Genomic DNA, 12,347 nt, shown 5'->3' with positions numbered 1-12,347 from the left:
TGCCAAGAGCTTCAAGAAACACTTATGTGGCCTTCTCCAAACCAGGGAGAGATTAAATAAAGACATCCTGCAGCATTAGGGAGCAGGCATAACACTGAATTAATCTTCCTAGGCAGAAGGCACACAATTTTCATCTCAGAACAATGTTATTTGTTGTTGTTTTTGCTTGACCATAATTCCTTTCTGGTCATCCAAGAATATCTTCCCAGGAATAAAGTGTCCTTCCTTAAACCCCCAAATCTTTAGCTTCCTGCCAGGCTGGCCATGCCCACTCTCAGATGGGGGTGGGTGGGTCCCTTCCCCCTCATCCCCTTATGCAGAGTAATGGCATTAAAGCCAAAGTCCCAGGGTCTCTGTGCAGCTGCGGCAAGGTGGGACGTACCAGCAGAACTAGAACTGTGTGACTGCCAGGTGGGACAATGCCAGAGAAGCCCAGCTCTGGTAGCCTCACCAGCCACCAGACAAGGACAAATTAACTGGGCTCCCTTACCTCCTCTGGATGTACCTGTGCATCACCAATAGCCTAATTAACAAAGCCCGGCTGGTGACATCAGATCACAGTGACCCCCAAACTCATGATAAGTCAGGATTGCTTCTGGCTTTTAGAACAATCAACTCTCTGTTAGCTCAGGGCAGAGAGGTGAAAGAGTGAAAGGAAGGGCTGCAGGCTTGTACTGAGGGCTATGGGAATAGTTAGCAATCAAGCTCCCCCACTTCCCCATCAGGCAGTTGCTGCTAGGACAGGGAAGGCTGGGCTAGCCTAAACTTCCTCCTCTTCCTCCTCCTAAATCCCCTGCCTGGAGCCACCAAGAAGGATACCAGATCCCTGACAACCTCCACCAAAGCCACAGGCTGCCTGCTGAAGTGACCCAGAATCGAAATAATTTCACACAATGCAAAAATTAGAAACAATATTTATTGTTTCCTGTTAAAATAGGGCGCTCTCATGAGAAAAGAGTGTGTGAAAAGAGCCTTTCCTACACCCCAAGCTTTGTCACTTATCTCAGCAGGCTAGAACTGTTGATTCAAAACCCTCCTCACTGTGTAGGAGGGAAAGCTCTCCATCTACTCCTGGGAAATTAGGCTACTGTACTTTTAGCTTTGATTACTTGCATGCATTAGAAAGAAAAACTCAACCTGTTAACAGGCTATCTGCCCCTAGGCACATTTGCTCAGTCTACTTGGACAGAGAGATGTGGCCTTCAAGTCCACATCCCCATATGCAGGCCAGGATTAAGTGATAACTCTGGAAATCTGGTGGGTGTTCCTGGGTAGGGATCGAAGACAACACCAACTCTTGGTCAGCTGGTTGAAAACATGCATAGTGTCTCTAGTGAGAAGCTGAGATTCTCTCTTTCTTGAGTATTATTTTGGGTGTAGTAGGGCCTGTAGTCCACCAGTAGATAGCTCTCTGACCATAGGTGGTATCTGGTCTAGAAGCTACTTACTCCACCTCCAAATCCTCTTGCGATCCCTTAAACTGACATGAGTAAATTCAAGTTTCAAAATGGCACACCAAGTTATACCAGGTAGAGGATGTCATTAAGGCAATGGTCTCAACAAGTCCATGTACAGAGTTCTGATCCCACCATTCCCCTCCCTTTGCCTTCAGGACTGCCTAGTCCTGCCCACGGCTTCTCCTCTGTGATAGCTTCTATCTTCCAGAAGCCTTGAGCAGCCTTCAGCCTCATAAGTTGGGAGTGGCCCAATTAAGGAACTTCATGGCAACTTCAAAGCCAAGGAAACAGGCCTGAGAAGGGGTTAAAAGGAAAAAAAAAAGCTAGCAGAAGTTGGGACTATCACAAAGACCCCAGCACCATGCTTGGCTGACCCTGTCAGGACCAGAACCCTTCCGTGACTTTATCAGAACCCCTCCCCAACTTCGTTCCCACCCCAGGTCAGGGAATCAAGCTGTGCTTTCATATTCCTGTGAGGGGAAGAAAATCCAGGTCTCAAAACTACCCACTTCTGATGACCAAGACAGGAGATCAAAACCCCTCCCCTCATGGGGCACCTGAGTGGCTCAGATCGTTGAGCATCTGCCTTGGGTTCCAGCTATGATCTCTAAATCCTGGGATCAAACCCCATGTCAGGCTCCCAGCTCAGCAGGGAATCTGCTTCCCCCCTCTCCCTTTGCCCCTCCCCCCCGTTTGTGCTCTCTTCTTTCTCTCAAATGAATAAATAAAATCTTAAAAAAAAAAAAAAAAAGCCCCTCCCCTCAAAGAATTCCAAATACGACGACAACTGAAGCTTCAGGAAAAGAAGCAAATAAGGAGGCTCTCGCTGAGGGTGGGATTTGGGGAAAACTGAGCCCCCAATCCAATCCTAGGAACAAGCAAAAGTCAGCCCATCTAGACCTAGGAACCTGCTCTAAGCCCTGAAGGGAAAGCAGAGCCCCTGCTTTCCACTCACCGCATTGGCTGGAAAGGCTCGGATCATCACTGCATTGAACCCCTTATACAAGGATGTGACTCCTTCGTTCTGGATCAGCTCTCTCAGTACATCTCTGAAACCATTAGGGTATTTCCCAGGAGGTGCTGTGGGTGGAATCCAACTGTTAAGGCTTTAGGAAGTTTCCTGACCTGCCTATAGTAACCTACACGGGAACAGTTCCATAATCAAGTCTTCCTGCTGGGTCACCGCATCAGGAAGAGGACACCCTCCAGGTCATCTGGGACCAGTCCACAGACAACACCATTCACCTTGGGATAAACATACAATGTCTGGATTACTGATGCTGAGGGAGTGGAGAGGAAAAGTGAAGAACGTAAGAGTCTTTCTGCTCATGGGAAGGCAGCAGAGTTGACCTGACTGCTTATCTCACTTATTTTGTGTTCTGGCCAAAAGGAAATGAATCTAGGGTTCCTAGGACACAAATGACTGTAAGGGAAAATGTTGGTCGGAGAGCTGCTGGGTGCTGCTGTGAAGAGTATCTCCAGGGCCCTAAGAGCTCTGCACCCCAGGGGCTGCCAGTTCTGGTACCCAGTCCACCCCCATCTACCCCACTACCCTCCACTAACCAGTCTGGAAGCGGGACTTGAGCACGTCCGGGGGGATTGCCACAGCCCAGTTGAAGATCCCTGCGATGCCCCCAGCCACCAGGATCCGAGGCACACTGAGCTCACTGACACTGCAGAATACCAACCGCAGCCCCAGTCAGACAAAGGCTGTGAGCAAGGCATTCAAACCATCCCCCCCTTGGCGGATGGGGCAGTTACACGGAGGGAGAGGCTGGCCAGAGGGAGGAGGTCCAAGGCCAGGGCTCCTGTGACATGATAGGTGCCACTCCTTGGAGGAGGTTTCATGAACTTGTTTCATATACTTGCTCCAGCAGGTGAAGTACAGAGTAAGCAGTGTTAGCTGGTCTCTGCAGCAAGGACAGGAAAGTGGACATGGAGCCAGAAGCAAGCCCCACTCTGCCTTCAGACCCACTCACAGTAAAGGACAACAAACCCATGACGGAGCAAAGTGGCCTCTGCGTTCTTCTGTTCTCCTCACCTCTTTCCCTCCGGCGTCAAGATATTTTTCAGCCACTCATATGTCATGAAATACATCCCGCTGGCTGGAACATCTGTTAGGGGCAAGAAAGAAGCAAATTAAAGAATATAAAATCCTCATGGATTTCTAGAACTTAGAAGAGCCAAGCTTGGTGCTGGCCCTTTCAAGGTTTCCTGGGAAGTTCCTCAGCCGCACCTCCTATGTGCAGTAATCATTTTGCATTAATTAGATGCTGCTTTGGGGCAAGCACTGGTGTGAATGGGCACAAACACATGCAACATCACTTCACCTTCAAAGTCCCCTCTGAGTGGTCCCCACGGACATGCCCACTCCATGTTACAACTACAGCCAGCCTCTGGCCTTCCTCCAAACGGCTACAGTAGGACAGGGGTGAGGCTGTGTCTGCCTCTCTGATTGCCACCCCAGCAGCACATGCCTCTTGAAACCAGGGAGAGCCCCACTGTCCCTCATCCCTCCAGCCACGACTGCTATCTACTAGCTACTCCCCTGTAACTGGCACTATCTTGAGTTACATCCTTGAGGGCCAGCCTGCCAGAAGGATACAGGTCCTCCTATCCTCATTTGTCTCCATGCTGGCCAGGGATGAGACTGCCCAAAAAACAGGACACACCATGCCAGTCAGAAGTGTGGCCTGTACAATGCCAAGGCATTACCTGTATCCGGGGATACAGGTAAGACCCTCTGTGGCAAACCCTCCTCCGATGAGCTCCCCCTGCAAGGTGTCCTCAGGTGGAGAACCTAGAAGATTACCTCGCATGAGGGTGAGCACTGTCCCTTTGTAGATGCCTCGGATCCCAGATTCCTGGTATAGTTTCTTGGCACAGTCCAAGGCCCCACTGTACTTGGTTTCTCCCGAAGAAGCCTGAATCTGAGAGGGAGGAAAAAGTCATCAAGTCAGTAGCAGCAACATCAGAGTCAACAGGCTCAGCAGGTTACAGATTATAAGGTGAGTGTGGGAGTGATCATTATTTTTTAAAAGATTTTATTTATTTATTTGACAGAGAGAGATCACAAGTAGACGGAGAGGCAGGCAGAGAGAGAGAGAGAGAGAGGGAAGCAGGCTCCCCGCTGAGCAGAGAGCCCGATGCGGGACTCGATCCCAGGACCCTGAGATCATGACCTGAGCCGAAGGCAGCGGCTTAACCCACTGAGCCACCCAGGCGCCCGGGAGTGATCATTATTATACCAGTGAAAGACTGCCCTGTCAAACTGCTAGTTATTTGGAACATAGAATATTGGTGGAAATCACTGGGAAATAAGGTTAAATGAAAATATCACAAAGCATCCACACACAAGAAAAAAGTCAACAGAGGAGCTGGAAAATATATGGAGGAATTCTCTCAAATACAAGAGCATTCCCAATAAAGCCAGTTGGAAGGTCATTCACTTATTCCTTCAACAAATATCCATTGAGCACCAAATCCATCCCAAGCTCTCAGAGATCAGGAAGTTCGGTCAAGGAAAGGTGAACAGGAAAGAGCTGTTCAGAGCTCTAAGTGCCACAACACAGATCCTGTGCAGAGCCGGGGGAGGAGCAAGGAGAGGCCTCCATACCAGTCTCTGGCATCCAGGGCCTAAGACACAAGAGCTTAAGTAAGGCAGGCAGGGGTAATTCCAGAAAAGATCTGAGACAAAGAACCCCATGCAAGATCCACAGCGAGTACAGAGCCAAGAGGAATCACAGCACACAGAGGCATCAACCAAAGAATAATTAAAGCTGGAGAGTTAAGGGGCGCCTGGGTGGCTCAGTGGGTTAAGGCCTCTGCCTTCAGCTCAGATCATGATCTCAGGGTCCTGGGATGGAGCCTTGCATCGGGCTCTCGGCTCATTGGAGAGCCTGCTTCCTCTCTCTCTCTCTGCCTGCCTACTTGTGATCTCTATCTGTCAAATGAATAAATAAAATCTTGAAAAAAAAAAAGTAAAGAGTTAAGCTTTAACAGTTCCAAGGAGAAACATGAAATAAACATATAAGTTCAATAATTTTCCTACATACCAGCAATAACAATTTGAAAATAATGCGGAGGAATCCTATTCTAAAGATATTCTTTATTTTTTTTAAGATTTTATTTATTTATTTGACGGACAGAGATCACAAATAGGCAGAGAGGCAGGCAGAGAGAGAGGAAGGGAAGCAGGCTCCCTGCCGAGCAGAGAGCCCGAAGGAATCCTATCCTAAATAGCAATAAAATATATGTGCGTCAAACAGTAATAGGATTTGCATAAATAAAACTCTAAAGCACTCCAAGGAACATAAAAAAAAAAGAGAGAGAGAGATGAATAGAGTCATCATTCTGGTTAGGAAAGTTTTTCCTTGGAAAGACTTCAATTTTTCTAAAAATAATAAATTTAAGACAATGTCAATCATATAGTAATGGCTTTTTAAAATATAACTTCCCCCAATGATCTGGGCACATGTAAATCTGGTATGTCTGAGGAACAGCAAGGAGACCCACATGACCAGAGGACACTGGAGCTGACTCATGGTGACGTGGGGGCCAAAGAGGATCGGTATGGAATTGATATCTTATTGTGAGAATCTTCTCCCTGTTTTGTGATGAAGGTGACCTGGAGCAATGTGGCTGCAAATGGAGGGATGAGAAGGGACAGACTTGGCATACACTGAAAGCAAGCTTAACTGTTCAATAGACGGGACATGTACGGTGAGAAAAGAGAGGCATCTCGGATGACTCCTGTGATTTAGAGCTGAACAACTAGAAGGATAGTTGCCACAACTGAGGTGGAGAAGGTTTTAGGCAGAGCAGTTATTGGAGAAGACTAGGAGCTCATTTTTGCACATGATGACACTGAGGTGCCTACTAGCATCCAAATGGAAATGTTGGATAAACTTGTATGGAGTTCAGGAAAAGCCTGAGGTGGAAATATAAATTCTCTCTGCTGAAGTGCAACAAAAAACCCCAGATGTTATTTTTATTTAATTTGGGGGGGGTGCAAAAAAGGTGGTTTTATTAAAGCATGAGACAGGACCCATGGGCAGAAAGAGCTGTGAAAAACCCTAGACTTTATTTTTAAGCAAACCTGAGAAGACTCTGAAAGTCCAGAGAAAAAGAGAGACTGGGTAGGAGACTCTGAACTTGAGGAATGACTTGGTGGTAAGTTCCTTGGATTTTCTTTCTGATATATCTCAGATCTGGGGCTGAGGAAACTGGCAATCCAGGAATGCGAATAAGCATAGACCAGAAAGAAGCCCCAACAAAAACCTGTGTTCTCTAGTCAAAGGACCAAGAAAGGGTCAGCTTAGAAAGATAAAAAAGTTTTAGACAATAAACACTCAACTCTAGCCATACACCATAAAACAAAACCACACCAGCAAACACCAAGTGGGGAACTTGGACTTCCACCCTTGCGGGGCTCTAACAAGGAACCTAACATGCTGTCAGGGTGGAGTCGGAGAAGGCCAGGTAGGGAACTAGGACTTTCATTCCTGACAGCCAGTAACCAGCACCCTCCTGTCGGATGGGGTCGGTGGAGACACTGGAACTCCCACACCCACCCAGCAGTAAAAAGAAGTGCCCCACCCTGAGGTGCCAACAGAAGCCAAGTCGGGAACCTACACTTCTATCTCCACCTGGCAATAACAAGGCAGCATTCTTCCCTTTCCTGCTGGAAAAAACCAGCTAAAATAGAAAATACGTTATTTACGTAACATGCAAATAACCAGGTTTCAACTGAAAATCACTCATCATACTCCAAATCAGCTAGACCTCAAACTGAAAGGAAAAAGACAAGCAACAGATAACAGAGATGTTACTGTTATCTGACACATATTTGTTTTGTTTTGGGTTTTTGTTTGTTTATCTGACAAAGATTTTAAAGCAGCCATGGTAAAAATCCTTCAATAAGTAATTATAAACATGCTTGAAACAAATGAAAATATGGAAAGGCACAACAAACAAAGTCTTAGCACAGAAATAGAAGATGTAAGGAAGAACCAAATGGAAACCATATAATTGAAAAATACAACTGGAAAAAGAAAAGGGAAAAAGAAAAATATAACCAAACTAAAAAGCTCAATGGATGGCTCACTCAGGAGCAGAACAGAGGTGCACCTGGGTGGCTCAGTTGGTCAAGCATCTGCCTTCAGCTCAGGTCATGATCTATGAGTCCTGGGATTGAGCCCTGAATTGAGCCCCACCTCCGGCTCCCTGCTCAGCAGGGAGTCTGCTTCTCCCTTTCCCTCTGCCCCACCCCCCTCATTCTTTCCCTCTCTCAAATAAATAAATAAAATCTTTTAAAAAAAAAGAAAGAAAGAAAGAAAAAAGAGCAGAACAGAGGCAAGAGAGAAAAAAAACATCAACTGGAAAACACAACAATGGAAAATACCCAGTCTGAACAACAGGAAGAAAGCATACCGAAACAGATTGAACAGAACCTCAAGACTTGTGTGACTATAACAAAAAAATCTAGTTTTGTGGCCTCAGGGTCCCAGAAGGAGAGAAGAAAAGACAACAGGACCGAAAAGGTACTTGAAGAAATCATTGCCAAAAGGTTCCTAAAACTTTCTCAATGTGGCAAAACATACACACAGATTCAAGAAGGTGAGCAAATACTAAACAGAATAAACCCAAGTAAGTGCATGCAATGACACATCAAAAATGAACTTCTGAAAACTAAAGATACAGAAAAAATTCTTGGGGTGCCTGGGTAGCTCAGTCAGTTAAGCATCTGACTTTTGATTTTTGGCTCAGGTTATCTCAGGTGAGATCGAGCACCGCATTAAGCCCCGCTTAAGATTCTCTCTTTCCCTCTGCCTCTGCCCTTCCTCCCATCAAAAAAAAAAAAGAAAGAAAGAAAAAATCTTAAGAGCAGCTAGAGGAAAATGACACCTTACCTAAACAATCAGAAAGACCACAAAACTAGGGACAATAAAAAGAAATGGCACAGTATCTTCCAGGTACTGAAAGAAAAGAATTGTCAACACAGAATCCTATGTCTAGCAAAAATATACTTCAGAAATAAAGGGGAAATCAGACATCTTAGATAAAGGAGAACTAAGAATCTGTCACCGAAAGAAGACTTACCCCAAAAGAATATCTGCCCCCCAAAAATAGTGAAAGGAAGTTCTCTACACAGAAAAATGAAAGAAAGAACCCTGAAACATCAGGGATGGAAGCAAGAACATAGTAAGCAAAATTATAGGATGTTGCATAATGATACTATGAGGGACATTATATAGTGATAAAAGGGTCAACCTACGAAGAAGACACAGCAATCCAAAATGTGTAAGTAACAAACAAGAAAGCTACAAATAACATGCAACAAAACTGATAGCACTAAAAGGAGAAACAGACAAACCAGCAATTATACTTGGAGATTTCAACTCCCTCTGTCAACAAACTGGTAAAACAAAAAGACTGAAAACCAGCAAAGATAGAGAAGAACTCAATATCATCAACCAACAGGATCTAACTGACATTTACAGAACCCTCCACCAAATGAGAGCAGAATACACATTCCTTCCAAGTGTCCATGGAGTGCTCACTTCTGATGCACATACATTAAAAATCAAGTGACCATGGAACAGACTGGATAGATCACAGGCATAAAACAAGCTTCAAGAACTTTAAGAGAGGGGCGCCTGGGTGGCTCAGTGGGTTAAGCCGCTGCCTTCGGCTCAGGTCATGATCTCAGGGTCCTGGGATCAAGTCCTGCATCGGGCTCTCTGCTCAGCGGGGAGCCTGCTTCCTCCTCTCTCCCTGCCTGCCTCTCTGCCTACTTGTGATCTCTCTCTCTGTCAAATAAATAAATAAAATTTAAAAAAAAAGAACTTTAGAAGATTATAAATAATACAGAATTATGTCTTCTGATCACAATGGGCTTAAACTAGAAATCAATAATCTCCAACACTTGGAAATTAAACAGTACCCTTCTAAATAATTCAAAAAGGAAGTCTCAAAAGAAATTAGAAAACACACTGAACTGATAGGCAATTAATATGTAAGTTAGAAGTGCCTGGCTGGCTCAGATGGGAAAGCATGCAACTGCTGATCTCAGGGTTGTGAATCTGACTCCTACACTGGGCACAGAGATTACTTAAATAAGTAAATAAATTTTTAAAAATACACACATAGAGATAGATAGATAGACAGATAGCTAAGAATCTATCTATATCTATCTATCTATCTATCTATCTCTCTGTGTGTTTGTGAGACACAACTAAAGCACTGCTAAGAGAAAAGCCATTAACACTGACTGCATACATTAGAAAAGAGGAAAAGACTCAAATCAATCATCTAAGCTCTCACCTAAAAAGCCCTTCAAAAAGAAAAGCAAACTGGGACGCCTGGGTGGCTCAGTTGGTTAAGCAGCTGCCTTCGGCTCAGGTCATGATCCCAGCGTCCTGGGATCGAGTCCCACATCGGGCTCCTTGCTCAGCAGGGAGCCTGCTTCTCCCTCTGCCTGCCTCTCTGCCTGCCTGTGCTCACTCTCTCTCCCTCTCTCTCTGACAAATAAATAAATGAAATCTTTAAAAAAAAAGAAAAGCAAACTAAACCTGAAACAAGCAAAAGGAAGGAAATAATAAAGATATGAGCAGAAAACAGAAAAAGAGTTGAAGAAATCAATAAAACAAAGAGTTGTTTTCTTGAAAGAATCAAAAACATTAACAAACCTCTAATGAAGCTGACAAAAAAGAAAGAGAAAATCACAAATTACCATACCAGGAATATAACAGAAGATATCACCAGAGACCATGTAGACTTCAAAAGGATAATAAGAGAATACTACAAACAACTCTACACAGACAAATTTGACAACATAGATGAAAAAACAAAAACATAAACTATCACAATTCGCCCAACATGAAGTAAGGAATTTGAATAGCCCTGTAACTATTAAGAAAATTGGATTCATAATTTTAAGACTCCTCCCCAAATCCCTAAGCCTAGATGGTTTCATTATAAAATTCTATCAAATGTTTAAAGAATTAACACCAGTTCTATACAATCTCCCTCCAAAAACAGAAGGGGAAACACTTCCTAATTCATTTTATGAAAATAGTATCATCCTGAAACCAAAACCAGATAAACTAATATAGAAAAAAATGACAGACTAATAATCTTTCATGACTATAGTTGTAAAACTCTTTAACAAAACATAAGTAAATTGAATTCAGCAATATACAAAAAGATCATACAACATGTCCAAGTTGGTGGGTTGGTTCCAATAATGCAAAGTTAACAGGTTAAAGAAAAACCATTACATCAATCAATGCAGAAAAGTATCTGACAAAAGTCAATATCCATTCATGATAAAATTCTCAAAAAAAAAGTAACAGAAGGTAAACTTCTCAACTTGATAAAGAGCATCTAAAAAAAGTACATCTAACATATTTAATAATGAAATAGTAAATACTTCTCTGTAATAGTGGGGACAAGGCAAAAATGTCCATTCTTGTCATTCTTATTCAACACAGTTCTGCAAGTTCTAGCCAGTGAAATAAGGAAATAAAGGTTAAACAGATCAGGAATGAGGAAATAAAATTCCCTATTTGCAAATGACATGACTCTATGCATAAGAAATCTCACTGAGAGCTCCACCTCAGGCTCTCTGCTCAGCGGGGAGCCTGCTTCCCCCTCTATCTCTCCCTGCCTCTCTGCCTACTTGTGATTTCTGTCTGTCAAATAAATAAATAAAATCTAAAAAAAAAAAAAAAAGAAATCTCACTGATTCTATTAAAAACAACACAAAAAAAAACCCCTAGAACTAACAAGGGATTCAGGAAGGTCACAGGACATAAGATTAACATACAAAAATCAACTGTATTTCTATAAACTAGCTAAAAACATTAGATAACAAAATTATAATTACAGTACCATTCACAGTGCAATTTTTCAAAGTCAAAAAAGAAAGAAGACTTAGGCACTAATATAAGAAAACACGTACAGGACTTATATGCTGAAAATTACATAGTGCTGATAAAAGAAATTTAAGGTTCTAAATAAATGGAAAGATATACTACGTCCATGGATTGGAAAACTCAAAGTAATAAGAGTCAATTCCATCCAAAATGGCCTATAGATTTAACATAAATCTTAGCAAGATTTTTCCCAATTTTCTTTCTTTCTTTTTTTTTTTTTTAAGATTTTATTTATTTGGGGGCACATGGGTGGCTCAGTGGGTTAAAGCCTCTGCCTTCGGTTCAGGTCACAGTTCCAGGGTCCTGGGATCGTGCCCCATATGGGGCTCTCTGCTCAGCGGGAGCCTGCTTCCCCTCTCTCTCTGTCTGCCTCTCTGCCTACTTGTGATCTCTCTGTCAAATAAATAAATAAAAATTTTTTTTAAAATATTTTATTTATTTGAAAGAGAGAGAGTGAGCGAGCTAGCACAAGCCAGGAGGGAGAGGCAGAGGGAGAAGCAGATTCCCTGCCTGGGAGCCCCACATGGAACTCAATCCCAGGAGGGACCATGACCCAAGTTGAAGGCAAACACTTAACCGAATGAGCCACCCAGATGCCCCTTAATTTTCTAGATTATCCTAAAGTTTATATGAAAACACAAAGGAAATAGAATAGCTAGAACAAGTTTGTTTTGTTTTTTTAAAGAATAAAGTTGGAGGGATCAGATTACTAAATTTTAAGACTTAGTATATGTCTGTATTAATCAAGACTATAGTATTAGTGGAGGGATAAATGCATAAATCAATGAAAGAAAATACAGAACAAGACTATGCACACAAATATGCCCAATTGATTTTTTAAAAAGATTTATTATTTGAGGGGTACCTGGGCGGCTCAGTCATTAAGTTTCTGCCTTTGGCTCTCATCATGATCCCAGGATGCTGCAATCGAGCCCTGCATTGGGCTCCCTGT

The 12,347-nt window shown here is 43.2% G+C and overlaps 1 protein-coding gene across 1 annotated transcript in view; it reads right to left on the bottom strand.

The window, feature by feature from the left end:
• Window positions 1-898: 898 nt before the first annotated feature.
• The window catches only part of SLC25A20 (solute carrier family 25 member 20), a 29,970-nt gene continuing 18,521 nt past the window's right edge, over window positions 899-12,347 (bottom strand). Inside the window, exons 5-9 of the mRNA XM_044253609.1 lie at window positions 4,270-4,387; window positions 3,499-3,571; window positions 3,021-3,130; window positions 2,413-2,537; window positions 899-1,750 (exon numbers count right to left, since the gene is read on the bottom strand). Of these exons, the coding sequence (XP_044109544.1) occupies window positions 1,688-1,750; window positions 2,413-2,537; window positions 3,021-3,130; window positions 3,499-3,571; window positions 4,270-4,387 (489 nt within the window). The 3' untranslated portion in view covers window positions 899-1,687. The remainder of the gene's footprint in view (window positions 1,751-2,412; window positions 2,538-3,020; window positions 3,131-3,498; window positions 3,572-4,269; window positions 4,388-12,347) is intronic.

The sequence above is a fragment of the Neovison vison genome, chromosome 6, assembly GCF_020171115.1.
Source record: "Neovison vison isolate M4711 chromosome 6, ASM_NN_V1, whole genome shotgun sequence".
Classification (NCBI taxonomy): domain Eukaryota; kingdom Metazoa; phylum Chordata; class Mammalia; order Carnivora; family Mustelidae; genus Neogale; species Neogale vison.
Note: the sequence above shows the minus strand (reverse complement) of the source record. Positions and strands in the feature narration are given on the sequence as shown.